The sequence below is a fragment of the Conger conger genome, chromosome 10 (genome assembly GCF_963514075.1).
Source record: "Conger conger chromosome 10, fConCon1.1, whole genome shotgun sequence".
Classification (NCBI taxonomy): Eukaryota; Metazoa; Chordata; class Actinopteri; order Anguilliformes; family Congridae; genus Conger; species Conger conger.
The window spans coordinates 40,653,985-40,666,249 of NC_083769.1; the positions used below are offsets into that span (position 1 = coordinate 40,653,985).

The window sequence follows — 12,265 nt, forward strand, 5'->3', positions numbered from 1 at the left end:
TGTTTATTTAAAGCAGAACGACTCCTCTTCCCCTGCCCTCAGGTGCAGGAGCTGCTGAGGGTGCCATGGAGGTGTGTACAGCGCAGAGCTGGTTATCTTGTGTGTGCGTTTATCTTTAACCGTTTGTCGCTCTGTTTGAGATGCAGCGATGAGTTCCAACACGCTACAAACCGCTCATTACGTAGGGTAGTGTTCCTCACGGACAGCGGACCACTTCCTCCATAATGAACGTTCTGCAAAGTGAACAAAGTCATTTAAGGATCAGGCAGCCGCCTATCATTTCTGTGCTGCCTGCTTGTGAGGAGGAGGGCCATGGGTAGTTAACGTGCTGAGGGATGGTGCATTATTTTACTTCATTTGATTCAGAGGAACAGGGACTTCTTTACGGGAGCCGGAAAGGGCACTGACTTTTTAAATGGGTGACATCTACTTGGTGGTTCTTCAACCACCAGTATGGCCTGCTAAAGTCTTGCGTCATGTTGCCATGGTGACAGATTTATATATTTTTCTGTGGATTCTTCCATAGAACAGGCAGAAACACTGATGAGCTTATTAACAATACGGAATTGCCATTTTGCTTGTTAACTGCTAATTCTGATATAGCAATGCAATTCTTTTTGCATTTGTATCAGAGATGATGTATCAATTGGCTCCTCAATGTGACAATTCTCCTAAAGGAAAGAAGAAATAGCCCAGTTTACCTGGCAGTCCCAGCCAAAGGGAAGTGAGTCGATGTAATGGCTGTTCTAATGTAGGCTACAGGGTTTTTTTTTGCAAACATCTTTAAAGCGGTGGTGTTGTTCAGACATAATTTCTGTTTTTGTTTTTTTGTGGCTTGCAAGTTAGTGACAAGGGCCGCGTTTCCCGAACGCGTTAAGAACGTTCTTAAGCTAAGAAAGTTCTTAAGGACCGTCAATTAGAAGGTCCTTAAGAACTTTCTTAGCTTAAGAACGTTCTTAACGCGTTCGGGAAACGCGGCCAAGAGCTGTTCATAAGTTAGGCTAAGATTTTTTTTATATATATTTTTTTTTTAATGATCAACCTAAAAATGATGTTCTAAATCTCATGAATGAAAAATGCATGAATGGTCAGCATATATGGCACAAAGACACAATGAGATACTTTTGTACCACAACCTTTTTTAACGGACACAAATCACTTTTATCGACGCTCCACTTGTTGTATCTGGGTTTAGAAAGAGACACTTGGAATGCGACTGAAGCACTTTGATACTTTTACGAGTATGTGGTCCCCTGAATATGAAGAGGTGTTTGAGTCAAAATGTCCTCTGATATTCTTCATATCTGGTGTTCAGAATGTTAGCTTAATGTCACCTCAGAATGTCTTACTGTATCCCAGACCATAGCGGCACTTAAGCTTAAGAGCCGTTTTCTGTCAGCGAGAGGGAAAAAAAGTATTTATTGTTTAGTATTTTAGATTCAGTCCTTAAAGTGGACTTACTGGGGATACTACTGCTGTAATTACTGCAAAAAATATTGAGGAAAGTGTTTTCCTAAACCTGCCAGCCTGGTATCTTGACAGTGTGTATTGCATATCTTTTATATTTAAAAATGAAAATGCCTCATCCCGACTACATTGCCAACAATTGTACTATAATTGTACTGTATTAATTGTACAATTCTGTACCCTAACCCAGTTTTACAGATTGGTTTTTGACTTCATTCAAGGATATTACCTTTCTTTAATGCTCAATTGAGATGGCCTACGCCTACGTGGACTTAAGCCTGAAATCATCAGGTCCAGAATCCTCCATTCTGATCTGATGGAAGCTTTAAAGAAAATGGTTAGTCATGTTGATCTGGGTTCATCACTCAAACCCCTTTTTCCCTTTGAAGTCTGAGCATGTCTTTGCCAATTAAATATGTTTTACTCAATATTTTGGTCTTTTTTAAAATAATATTTCTTTAATTGCAGCAATTTTGTATATACTGTACTTCTGTGGGTCCATAAATCTGTAAAGCGCCAAGCTGTCATGAAGTGGTTAACTTTATATCTTTATTTGTGTAAATCTACCTTATTTCAAATTGTCATGTTTGTTCGTATTCACAGGTACTTTGCATTGCATTGTGAAGAAAATATGGCTTCTTGCCACTTGGAAATTAATCAATTTATTGTCTCAGAGACAAAAAGCTGTGTTACTAGCTTGCGTCATCAGCCAAACTTCAGACTGTACACTACCCCAGAGAATGATGCACCCTCCAGACATGATGCCCCTGTGCACTGTTCCCCTTCGGGTGAGGAAGACACAATGGCTGGCCATCTCAGACTGAGGGCCCACCTCCTCTACCCCAAGCCCCACAGTCCTGTCTGATGAAGTTCATTCACATCATTGTATTTTTAGCATCACGGATGTTATCCATATTAAACCTTTGAAGTGTAGGTTTTTTTTGGGATATTCTAAGTCTGTGTTCTAGAACTCCCAAATTACCATCATTGATTGTTACACAAACATTGGAATGTTCAGTTGAGAACGTACTCATCATGTATTTGTCGTCTTGCATGTTAAACGGTTAAGTAATTAATCTCTTGGCCGTTGGTGATGATTGACGCACACTCAAGTCGGGGAGTGTTGTTGGTATCGTGCTGTTGCTAATATCATCCCATCATCCCACACATGCATTTGTTATTTTACTTTCTGGGTTGTGCTGAAGAAGAACGGCTCCTAAATTAATGTAATCTTATCCATCTATCTTTGGTAAATGAGGTTCAGATTCACAGAACAGTCTGTTTCATTTTAATTTTTTAATGATTTTATGTGTGAAGCATTGTAAAACATTGTACTAACAAAATGCTAAGTCACATGTCTACAGGTAACATTCTAAGAAGATTTAGGTAAATGTCCTGGTTACCTTGGCAGCATTTAACATTCAGAAGAATAAATAAAATAAGAGGTAAAGCCATAAGCATGTCCTTAAAAAAATATTGCCACTGAACTGGGCCAAAACAAATTGTTTCGTAGCGATCATTTTTTATAATCCGGTTCAATACCATGCTCCATCACCAGCACGTGACACATTGGTCTGCCATTTCAACGCTAAGAAAGCCAGAATTTCACAGCATATCAAAACATTTTTTCTGATGTATCCTTTTCCAAAAGGCCGTCATTTCTATACCTTTGTTTGTTCGTTTTTTTGTAATATTGTAAATTTGTTGATGTACTTCTGGTTTTGATGTTATTGACATTTAATCTAACACTGATTACATTAGTTTCTAAGATTCCACACCAGTTTACGTTTTTGTTTTGTTTTTTAGATTAGGGATTGTTTGATATGTAGCCTTTATCTTGCCAAAAAGGTCAGTGACTAAAATATCTCTGCTGTTCCATTCTACCTCATCATTTTACACGTCCTGTTAATTTGTCTAGAAGTACTCATATTTAATGTGTGTTAATGTACCCTATGCTATGTGGATGATGCCATTTGCCATTTACTCATTTACACTTTGACACATAATTTGATTTTCAGAAACAAATTTGTTTGACTTGTTCACAATTTTCAATATGGCTGTAGTAAAAGAAAAATATTTTTAGTCATCAATAATATCAGTAAATGCCATTATTAATGTTTCCTGAAATAATGTTTCATTATTTTCCCCACTACAGTTTTAATTAAACTAGGCAGGAGCGAAAATTGCTGAAGCTTAATGCTATAAACGACTGATGACTGATCATCTAGATGTATAAATGGATTCCATGTAGAAAAAAAATATACATTAAAAATATATAATGTTAGTGTCTGCTAAATGTTGAGTTGCAATGTAGCCAAACTAGTAATTTCCTTATGCATAGTGATGTTTTTGAAAACTGACATTTCTCGAATAGTATCAAATAAAGTATATTTCGTATGAAGTCTTAATCTTTTGGAAGTCGTTTTAGAAAGATTTGCTTCACGTTTCCCTATCTTATTCGTGTGTTGAAGCAGTCTAATGTTTTCTGCAACTAAGAAATGTATTTGATAAATTTGATATTAGATTATCTTTTAGCACCGGGATTTTGTTCAAGTAGCTGTCTTTCTTTTGGCTAAACTTTTTGGGTCTCGAATGTCTTCAATGTGCATTCTTCTGTGGAGCGATTGTTTTCAGCCGGGCGCCTTCCTCTGGGCGCACGATACCGTCTTGAGTTAAATCGGTTGAGTTCAGAAACGTGGCTCGACTGCCTGTGAGACGGCCCTTGGGAGATGAAAATCTGACCACTGCGTCGTGAAAGTGCACTGCGGTCTGGCCGTGAACTACCATACATGTTTGTCTTTCACCTCAATCGGAAGTCTTTCAAAAATGTTTTTGTATTTTTTTTTTTTTATCTGATGGTAAAAAATAATCCCTGGTGAAATTCCATCAAAGCAGATTGCACCATTGTATGTTCAATGTGTAAGCACTCCAGTACAGACAGAGAAGGATTACATTTTGAGATCGTGGGTTTTTTGTAAAAGTCTGCTGGAGCGGTAGCAAGCTGGTCGAAGAGCATCCAAGGGAGTGCGGTTTGTCCATCAACCGAATCAGACAATTCTTCGCTTTTCTTGACTCCGATTATCAAGCTTAAAAGCAAAAATAGCAAACAAACAGCTTAAGAATAGCGCATGTTCATGCGCTTTTGAAGAAGCACTCGTATTATTTTAATATTTATCAGAGAATATAGAAGAGCAGCCTTATATTTATTCTACTGTAATTAGCCACCGCCCAAATCCCAAAAAAGAACAAGTGCTGATGCGAAGAATTAGCTACTTGTAAGCTCCGCTGCTTTCCCTATCACTTGTTCGGGGGAGACAGTCTGTCTGTCGAGACCAGGTGATCATTATCTCCAGTCTCCCCTAGTCACGGTCTCCATACCACCGTCTCTGCACGTGGGTGGCGATCCCCGCGCAGCCGCTGTCGCGCTACTGGCTCAGCGTTGATCCCATTCATGCTCCGCTCGGAGGGAACGCGGTCCTTCGAGACAGACAGGAAATACCCCAGTTCTCAGGCAGTGAGAAAATTACCTCTGCCTGGCATTGGGACTGTCTGTCAGGTAGCCAAGTGGTTTGGCACTTTCATGCGCACGGAACTTTTTTTACACGGTACCTAAAGGCACTGGGATAGCCCAACGGATTGTGATACTTAACCCTGCAATGCGCTTGAATGCATTCTTCTGAATGCATGCTTCTGAAATGACATTCACTGTCGGCTATATTTTGAGGCATTGTTCTCCAGAAAATTACCACACCGTGGTATACAAGAATACGCATTCGCATTGCAGTAATTCAAATATAGGCTATTAGATGTCAGAGAACTCCTATAACGGAAACCCGAAATAAAATCGTGTTCCTCGGAAATTCCATAAAAACATAGTCTCGCAGACCTGGTCAAGCAATTAAGCTTATAAAATAAGCATATTACTTTCCCAAGATAGGCACAATGCGTGCCGTATATATATATATACTATTGCAATGAAGAGAGAATGGAGGGGTTCAAAAATGTATAAGATGACATTATGGGGCTACGTCATGGCTATCATATTATATGTTAAAATATATAATATCACACTGTAGCTACTAACCGAAGCATGTTCCTAAACTGGCGTACGAGATTTCACCAATACTGATATATGGAATTGGAACGTTTTTATTGGGATATCGCAACTTATTATGAGAAGCGGTGTGCATGCCTAGCCTATGTGTAGCCTGTGCGTGAACACATTTGAAAGGTAATGTATTATTATATACCGGTGGGGCTTTCCTCCTTTCAGAAATGGGCATGTCTTTATTCGTAGAGGATTAATCATTCCACGCATTGAGCTTGATCCTCTCTGTCCGATGGATTTCAAACGTGCTTCTGCGATTCCCTAGACAAAGCATACGCGTGGGTTTGTGGAGACAGGGAGACGTTTCATCCCAATATTTTGAATACGAATTAATTGCTTGACAAGCCAGTATGCTTGAAGACGAGATGTTTCACTGTGTGGGACTTAGGCGGTCCAGCAGTGTGTCTCCCCCAAAGTTGAAATGAAACCTGTACTTCTATGAGACAAGGTGTAGACCTATAGTAGATTTTGAGCCATTGAACATTCACTACGCTCATTGTTGTTCTTGTTTTAAATGGAGAAACGTATGGGATCACATAAGCCACATTTTACAATAATATGATAAAAGAACGCCTGTTAAATGTATGACTCATGTAGACCTCCCACATTTACTCGATATGAAGCTTTTTTTGTACTTAAAATTGCTCAGAAAACTGCACAACCTCGCCATTACCTTACAAAGTTCTATATAAAATGGTATATTTAAATATTTGTTTTTATACTCAGCAATCGTCTTGTTCAGGCTATAGACCATTGAAGACAGCACATGCAACATGATTTTAAAGGCCACATGCGTTCAAAAACAAAACTTCTTTCTTCCGTAAGGCATAACCACTGTCACAATTATAAAGCTTAAGTTGATAGCAATTAGGGTTAAAAATATAACACAGCAGTGAACAGCAGTGGATTTAAACGATTTTAATTTCGTTAAAAAAAAATCCACCGGCTCCATATCAGCGGTGCAAAGGAATGGGCTACGGAGAACTGTAATTCTCTTTTTATTATTAACAAGTTTGTGAATGTCAATAAACATCAATCATCAGATGCTGCTTTATTTTAACTGCTTGGTTTAATGATTGATGATTTATTAGTATTACATGTATTTTACTTAATTCCATATTTTCCATTATATTTGGCCAGGTTTAAATACTTTGATGAATAGAAGTGGTCAGAGATCGACTTCAAATTAAATTCAGTGGCTATAACTAAAATTATTCTAAGTGAAATGCACAAAGGTCCTACAATCAAAAACAGAAAGAAAGAATGAGTTACTGATGGGTGATCCTTGTTTTCGAGTGGCTTGTTTGTTTGTGCAAATTAAATATTTCAGTATATACTTTTTTACTTTTATAATGAACAGTGGGAACCCATTTTTATTCTGGAATTACCGAATTTGTGTTCACGAATATATCATTTTGGCAAAGTTTTAAATCCCGGGCTGAACTCTACAATGCAAATCTGTGACGAATATTTAGTAATGTTGTTTCTGAATATCCAATAATCTTAAACTTATCTATAGAAATCCTATTATTTGCTAGTGAGCACTCCCAACAAAGTATTTTGGGACATGAGCAGGCCTTGGCTATAGCATGCAACATTATTATTTATAAAAACATATTACTCCTATAAATAGGTTCAAGTTGTGTTGTGAACTCTTTTTCACCATATACTGTAGGCTACAAGGAAATTGGTAACTTTGGACATCCTAACCTACCTCCAACTTACGTAGGCTAAATAATACAATAATAAACTATCCTACATGCCTCAATATATATAGCTATAAATTAACTAAATTACATTTATCGTATTCTTGATTTACAATAAAGTCGCAATTAGTAATTTATAATCTGTAAAATTAGTAAGAAAATGAAATGGCTGACGTGCAAAAAAAACTGGGCACTATACGTGTATGTATTTTTTTTTTTCATTGCCTACATAACCCATGTATTATTTAAACCGGGTTTCAGCTGCAACAGGCTGAATTATTAAATGTGATTTAATGATAATTTCTTATACATTTTATTTTCACGTCAGTACTTCAAATACCGGTAGAATATAGTTCGGGAGTAATTATTTATAGGCTACCAGAAGTTTTCTAGTCAAAAGGCGCCCCCCACTTGAACAGTAAAGATGTTAAAACTTTTGAACAGAATGAACTTTCATTTGCAAGCAGTGAGAGCGCATCCATCTGCATTGCATCCACCGTGGGTGGGGTTAACTGGATAACTACCTGATGAAAGTGTAGTAGGCTAGTATAGCCTACCTGCAATGCACTGACGTCTCCTGCTATGGGAAGCTTTCCTTTGGTATGCGGCATTGCTAGGATATAGACGCAACAGAACAAGATTCGAAGACAGAGTGTTTGATCGCTGTCGGATTTCATGCAAGGTACGCTGGACCAGTCTTCGACCATGAAGGAAAGCAGTTCAGACAATGCCGAAGACGAAGTTCAGGTCGAAACGAGAAACGTGGACCCATTTCAAAAACCACCATACTCATATGTAGCTCTTATTGCAATGGCGATCAGAGAGAGTGACGAAAATAAGTTGACGCTGAGTGGAATATATCAATACATTATCACGAAGTTCCCCTTCTTTGAGAAAAATAAAAGGGGCTGGCAGAACAGCATTCGGCACAACCTCAGCCTAAACGAGTGCTTCGTCAAAGTCCCCAGGGAAGGCGACGGGGAGAGGAAAGGGAATTTCTGGACTTTGGATCCAGCTTTTGCGGACATGTTCGATAAAGGGAATTACAGACGCCGGAGGCGGGTGAAGAGACCTTTCAGAACTTCACCAATTTCTTGTGGACCGGGAACGACGCACCTGAATTATTCGGATGCCTACTTGTACCAAAATACAAAGTACTTGCAAACGCAGCCGTATCTGAATTATCCCGACGCCTACGTGCATCAAAATCCCAAGTACTTACCAGCACACTTTGTGAACAACGCGTGGACCCTCTCTGAGCCCAGACCTTTGCAGTCCACAGCATCGTCAATCTACCAGCAGCCCCAGTGTCCCAACGGAAATGTCAGCCCGGCGCCCCTAAACGGATTTCCGAATTCGCCGGTGAACAGCCACACAAACCATCTCCACCCAGGCTATGGCGGATACCCTCGACACGCAAATGTATGGGTGCCACACAACGGCAGCCACTACCCTGGGATAACCCAAACATTTAGCGCCAGTGGGGGTCAGACGCCCCCAGGTAGTTATCATCCGTTGTCGTATAGCATACAGCAAGAAATGTCCCTATAGGGACTATGTATTCATTATGAATAGCCATTATGAAATCTGTCATCATCTGTGGTGGTTTGAAGACGTTTCTACATAGCTATGTTAATAAATTATATTTTTGTTTATGTATTTCATAGTTCGACATTCTTTCGCTGACTCAATAAGTCCATTACTCTGTCATGTTAATCAAAAGTTCACTCGTAAAATCAACAATGGGGATCATTAATAATCTCATTATTTATTTTTTTCAAAAATCATTTGCTGAAGTACTTATATAAGTTTGATTTACCTAACCAAGTTAATATTCTTGCATTCAAAGTGACCGTTGCACAGCTTAGTAACTTAAGGTGTTCATTGCAGCAGAAAGCGGGACAGTGATCTTTCTGAATTGTCAGTATCAATTAGCCTACCGATAGTTCAGTTTGGTCGGATAGCAAACGTTAAATCTTCTGTAGCATAGGCCTACAACAATGTAGCAATGCATTTTTGTCAAGTTTGGTTTTATCTGCTCCGGTATTTATTTTAAACAATTTAGGAATATAGTGGGTGCAAGTAAAACGTTTACAAAGGATATATGGGAATTGTAAAACAAATTAAGTAGGCATTAAATGCTATAGTCATGCCCAGCGATTATGTTTTGACTCGTTTCTTTGGTAAAAAAAACCCAATATCTTGGAAATGCCCTTTACAGCAAGAGATTGAGGCTGTTTGTTTCTGCACGAGCTCCTCCGGCCTGTACACAGTAGAGACTTTCCGTTTTACACTTTACGTGGGCTAATTGAATTTTAAATACACTTGCCTGTTTCTTTGAATGTTCTGATGAAATTATATTTCACTGAATTTTGTAATAAAATCTGGAGCTGCATTTATTTCCCTCCTTGTAGTTATTCTCAAACTATGCCAAAGTGTCTCGTCACATGGTATACCTTATACTTTACCTTCACAATGCTTTGAAATTGCCAAAGCAAATGCAAGAACCGTTTGCAATGGCTCTCGCATTTTGCAATGAGAATTACCAAATTGAAAACTGTCCTTCGACCTTCCTTCCTTCGCATATGTTGAATCGAATTGAGGACTACATAAGAAGTATTATTATAATCATGAACTATTTTGTAAATATTTTATTTCTCCCCAAATTAACATTTACTCATGTCCTTATAGAACTACAGCATGTATGTTGTCACTGTCACTGTACAATAATTATAATTATTATTATATTATAATAATATTACAGTAAATGTTCTATTTGAATTGAACAATGTAGGATTTCGCGACACCAAACGTTCCGTATTAGTGTAAAATATTATCTACCAGAGTTTGTTTTACACTTAACTGTTTACAGATTAATATCCTAATAAACAATGCCTATGGAGCTTGCTTTAAATGTGTATATAAACTAGTCTACATGAGGGATACAGTTTCATCTGTAGCACCTTGCTCCAGCCTTCACAATCTCTGAACTAAAAACTGATTTTTAAAATCGTAATAAACATTCGTCTTTCTTTTTTCTTTATTCAAAAGCCACAACCCGCTTCAATTCATTTTATAAACATGGTATTCACAAGGTCGAAACAACGAAAGGAGAAAGCCTTATATTGAGATCGATAACAGTAACCTGTTATTTTAGGATCTTGATGAGCCTTCATCCTTCTGGAATACCGTTAAATGTGGACTTCTGCTCTTACATTACAAGGTTTAAATCTATTTTGTCTAAGACACCAAACAATGTTCTTGGTGACGGCTTTGAATTGTATTTGACCAAAATGTATATTTATTGTATTTATAGGAATACAATTTTTAGATTTGATTGTATACATTTTAAAGATGACCGTTGGTTAACTGCAAGTGGTACTCGACAGCTTATTTGTAGTCATGCGCCATCTGGTGTACATCTTCTACACAACCTTATTCAAGTATTTCCATTGTGTTCAAACTACATAGCAAATACAAGTATGCCTATCAACAAAATAAGAGAAAAATGTTTGGCCAAATCTGAATTATGCTGGAATAATTCTAAGTGATATTAGAACCTGATCTTAGAACTTAAACTTAAAGTTGAATACATTTCCTTTCATACTTTACTGGAGAAAAATACAACAATAATCCTATTATTACTGGAGAAAATTAAATATCTCCACTACTGCTCAAGCCTCCTCATCTTTATCGACACAATGTGGTATGCAAACGTTTTAGAAAGACCTCTGGAACAGTTACCAAATGTCTGGTTCATCATTTGTCCAAGGGTATTTTGCATTAGTATTCAAAATGTATTAAGCATTAGTTTGTCTAATAGTTCTTTTTATCTATAATATAGATGTAGTCATAAAGATCTGGGTGTTTGTATATAGACCTTGGCAACCATTTTATGTAACTTCAATAAGTCATTGATCACTAAAATAATGCAATGTAATTCCTGCCTTTCCCTCCTGTTTGAATTTCTCGAGCTGATGTTCACAGCATTCTTGCTTATGAGATATTTTATATTCACTGACTTTCTGGAAGCAAAATAGCATTAATATGCAACTGCCTTCTCTTTACTGGTTGCTTCTGAAGCGCTGGACCTGGTCAATAAAACCTACGTATAGCATAAATGTGCTTCTGCATTTTGCCGCTAATAACATTCAAATAGCATATTAAATATTATGAAATAAAAAGGATACATCCTCAAATCATAGAATGATTACTGTGTGTGCAAAGTATTCATGTGCTGGAGGCAGGTATCCATTTCCTGAATACGAGAAAATATATCTTTTTAATTCTCAGGTTAGCCAGTCACAGTTTAAGTGTCAGGATATGAATAGCATTTGATTTGAGAGTCCTCCCAACTCAACATTATAAATAATACATTCTGTATATTTATAGTATATACTGTATATATTTTTTTAAATTAGGGTGCCCCCTGGTGGTCACGGGGCCATAAGCAGTCAGTTATATTGCTCATTGGGTAAGGCCAGCTCTGGTGAATAGAGTGATGATCAATGTTGTTAGCTACCCTTTTCTTCCCATTTAGAATGCCCAAACCTAGGCCAATCACATCACCACGATATCCTCGATAATTTGGGGAGAGTAAATCTGTGCTGCCAGTTGTCGCTTCTCTGTTATATCACTGCAGTAGATTGAGGGTGCCCATCTGACCAGGGGAGTCCCTTTGATTGGGTTAACCATGCTAAGCCCCTTCAGCCAGCCAATCAGGTACAGTCAGGATTTGTTACAAGATTGCAGTGTGTGTCTACCTGCAGTGGCAGCCAGCTCTTAAGCAGGAAAAACCACCCAAACCCCAGACCTGCTACCTCATGTATGTGATCCAGCACAACAACAACAAAAACGGTGAGATTTCAGTTCTCAACCAAACCGAGTCAACACACATTTCCAAAGATGAAAGTTGTAGAAGTAAAAAAAAAAGCAAACTTTAAATATTGTTTTAATTCATACATAGTTAAATGTATACTTTATT

General features: G+C 37.9%; 1 protein-coding gene across 1 annotated transcript; it reads left to right on the plus strand.

The window, feature by feature from the left end:
• The first annotated feature begins 7,768 nt into the window (after positions 1 to 7,768).
• Positions 7,769 to 9,676, plus strand: LOC133139098 (forkhead box protein L2-like). The gene has a single exon (XM_061258397.1). It carries the CDS (start codon positions 7,957 to 7,959, stop codon positions 8,830 to 8,832), a length of 876 nt encoding a protein of 291 aa, XP_061114381.1. The 5' UTR covers positions 7,769 to 7,956; the 3' UTR covers positions 8,833 to 9,676.
• The last annotated feature ends 2,589 nt before the right edge of the window (positions 9,677 to 12,265 follow it).

Bases quoted from the DNA above. Each gene is read 5' to 3' on its own strand.
- LOC133139098 (XM_061258397.1), top strand. From the start codon at position 7,957: ATGCAAGGTACGCTGGACCAGTCTTCGACCATGAAGGAAAGCAGTTCA.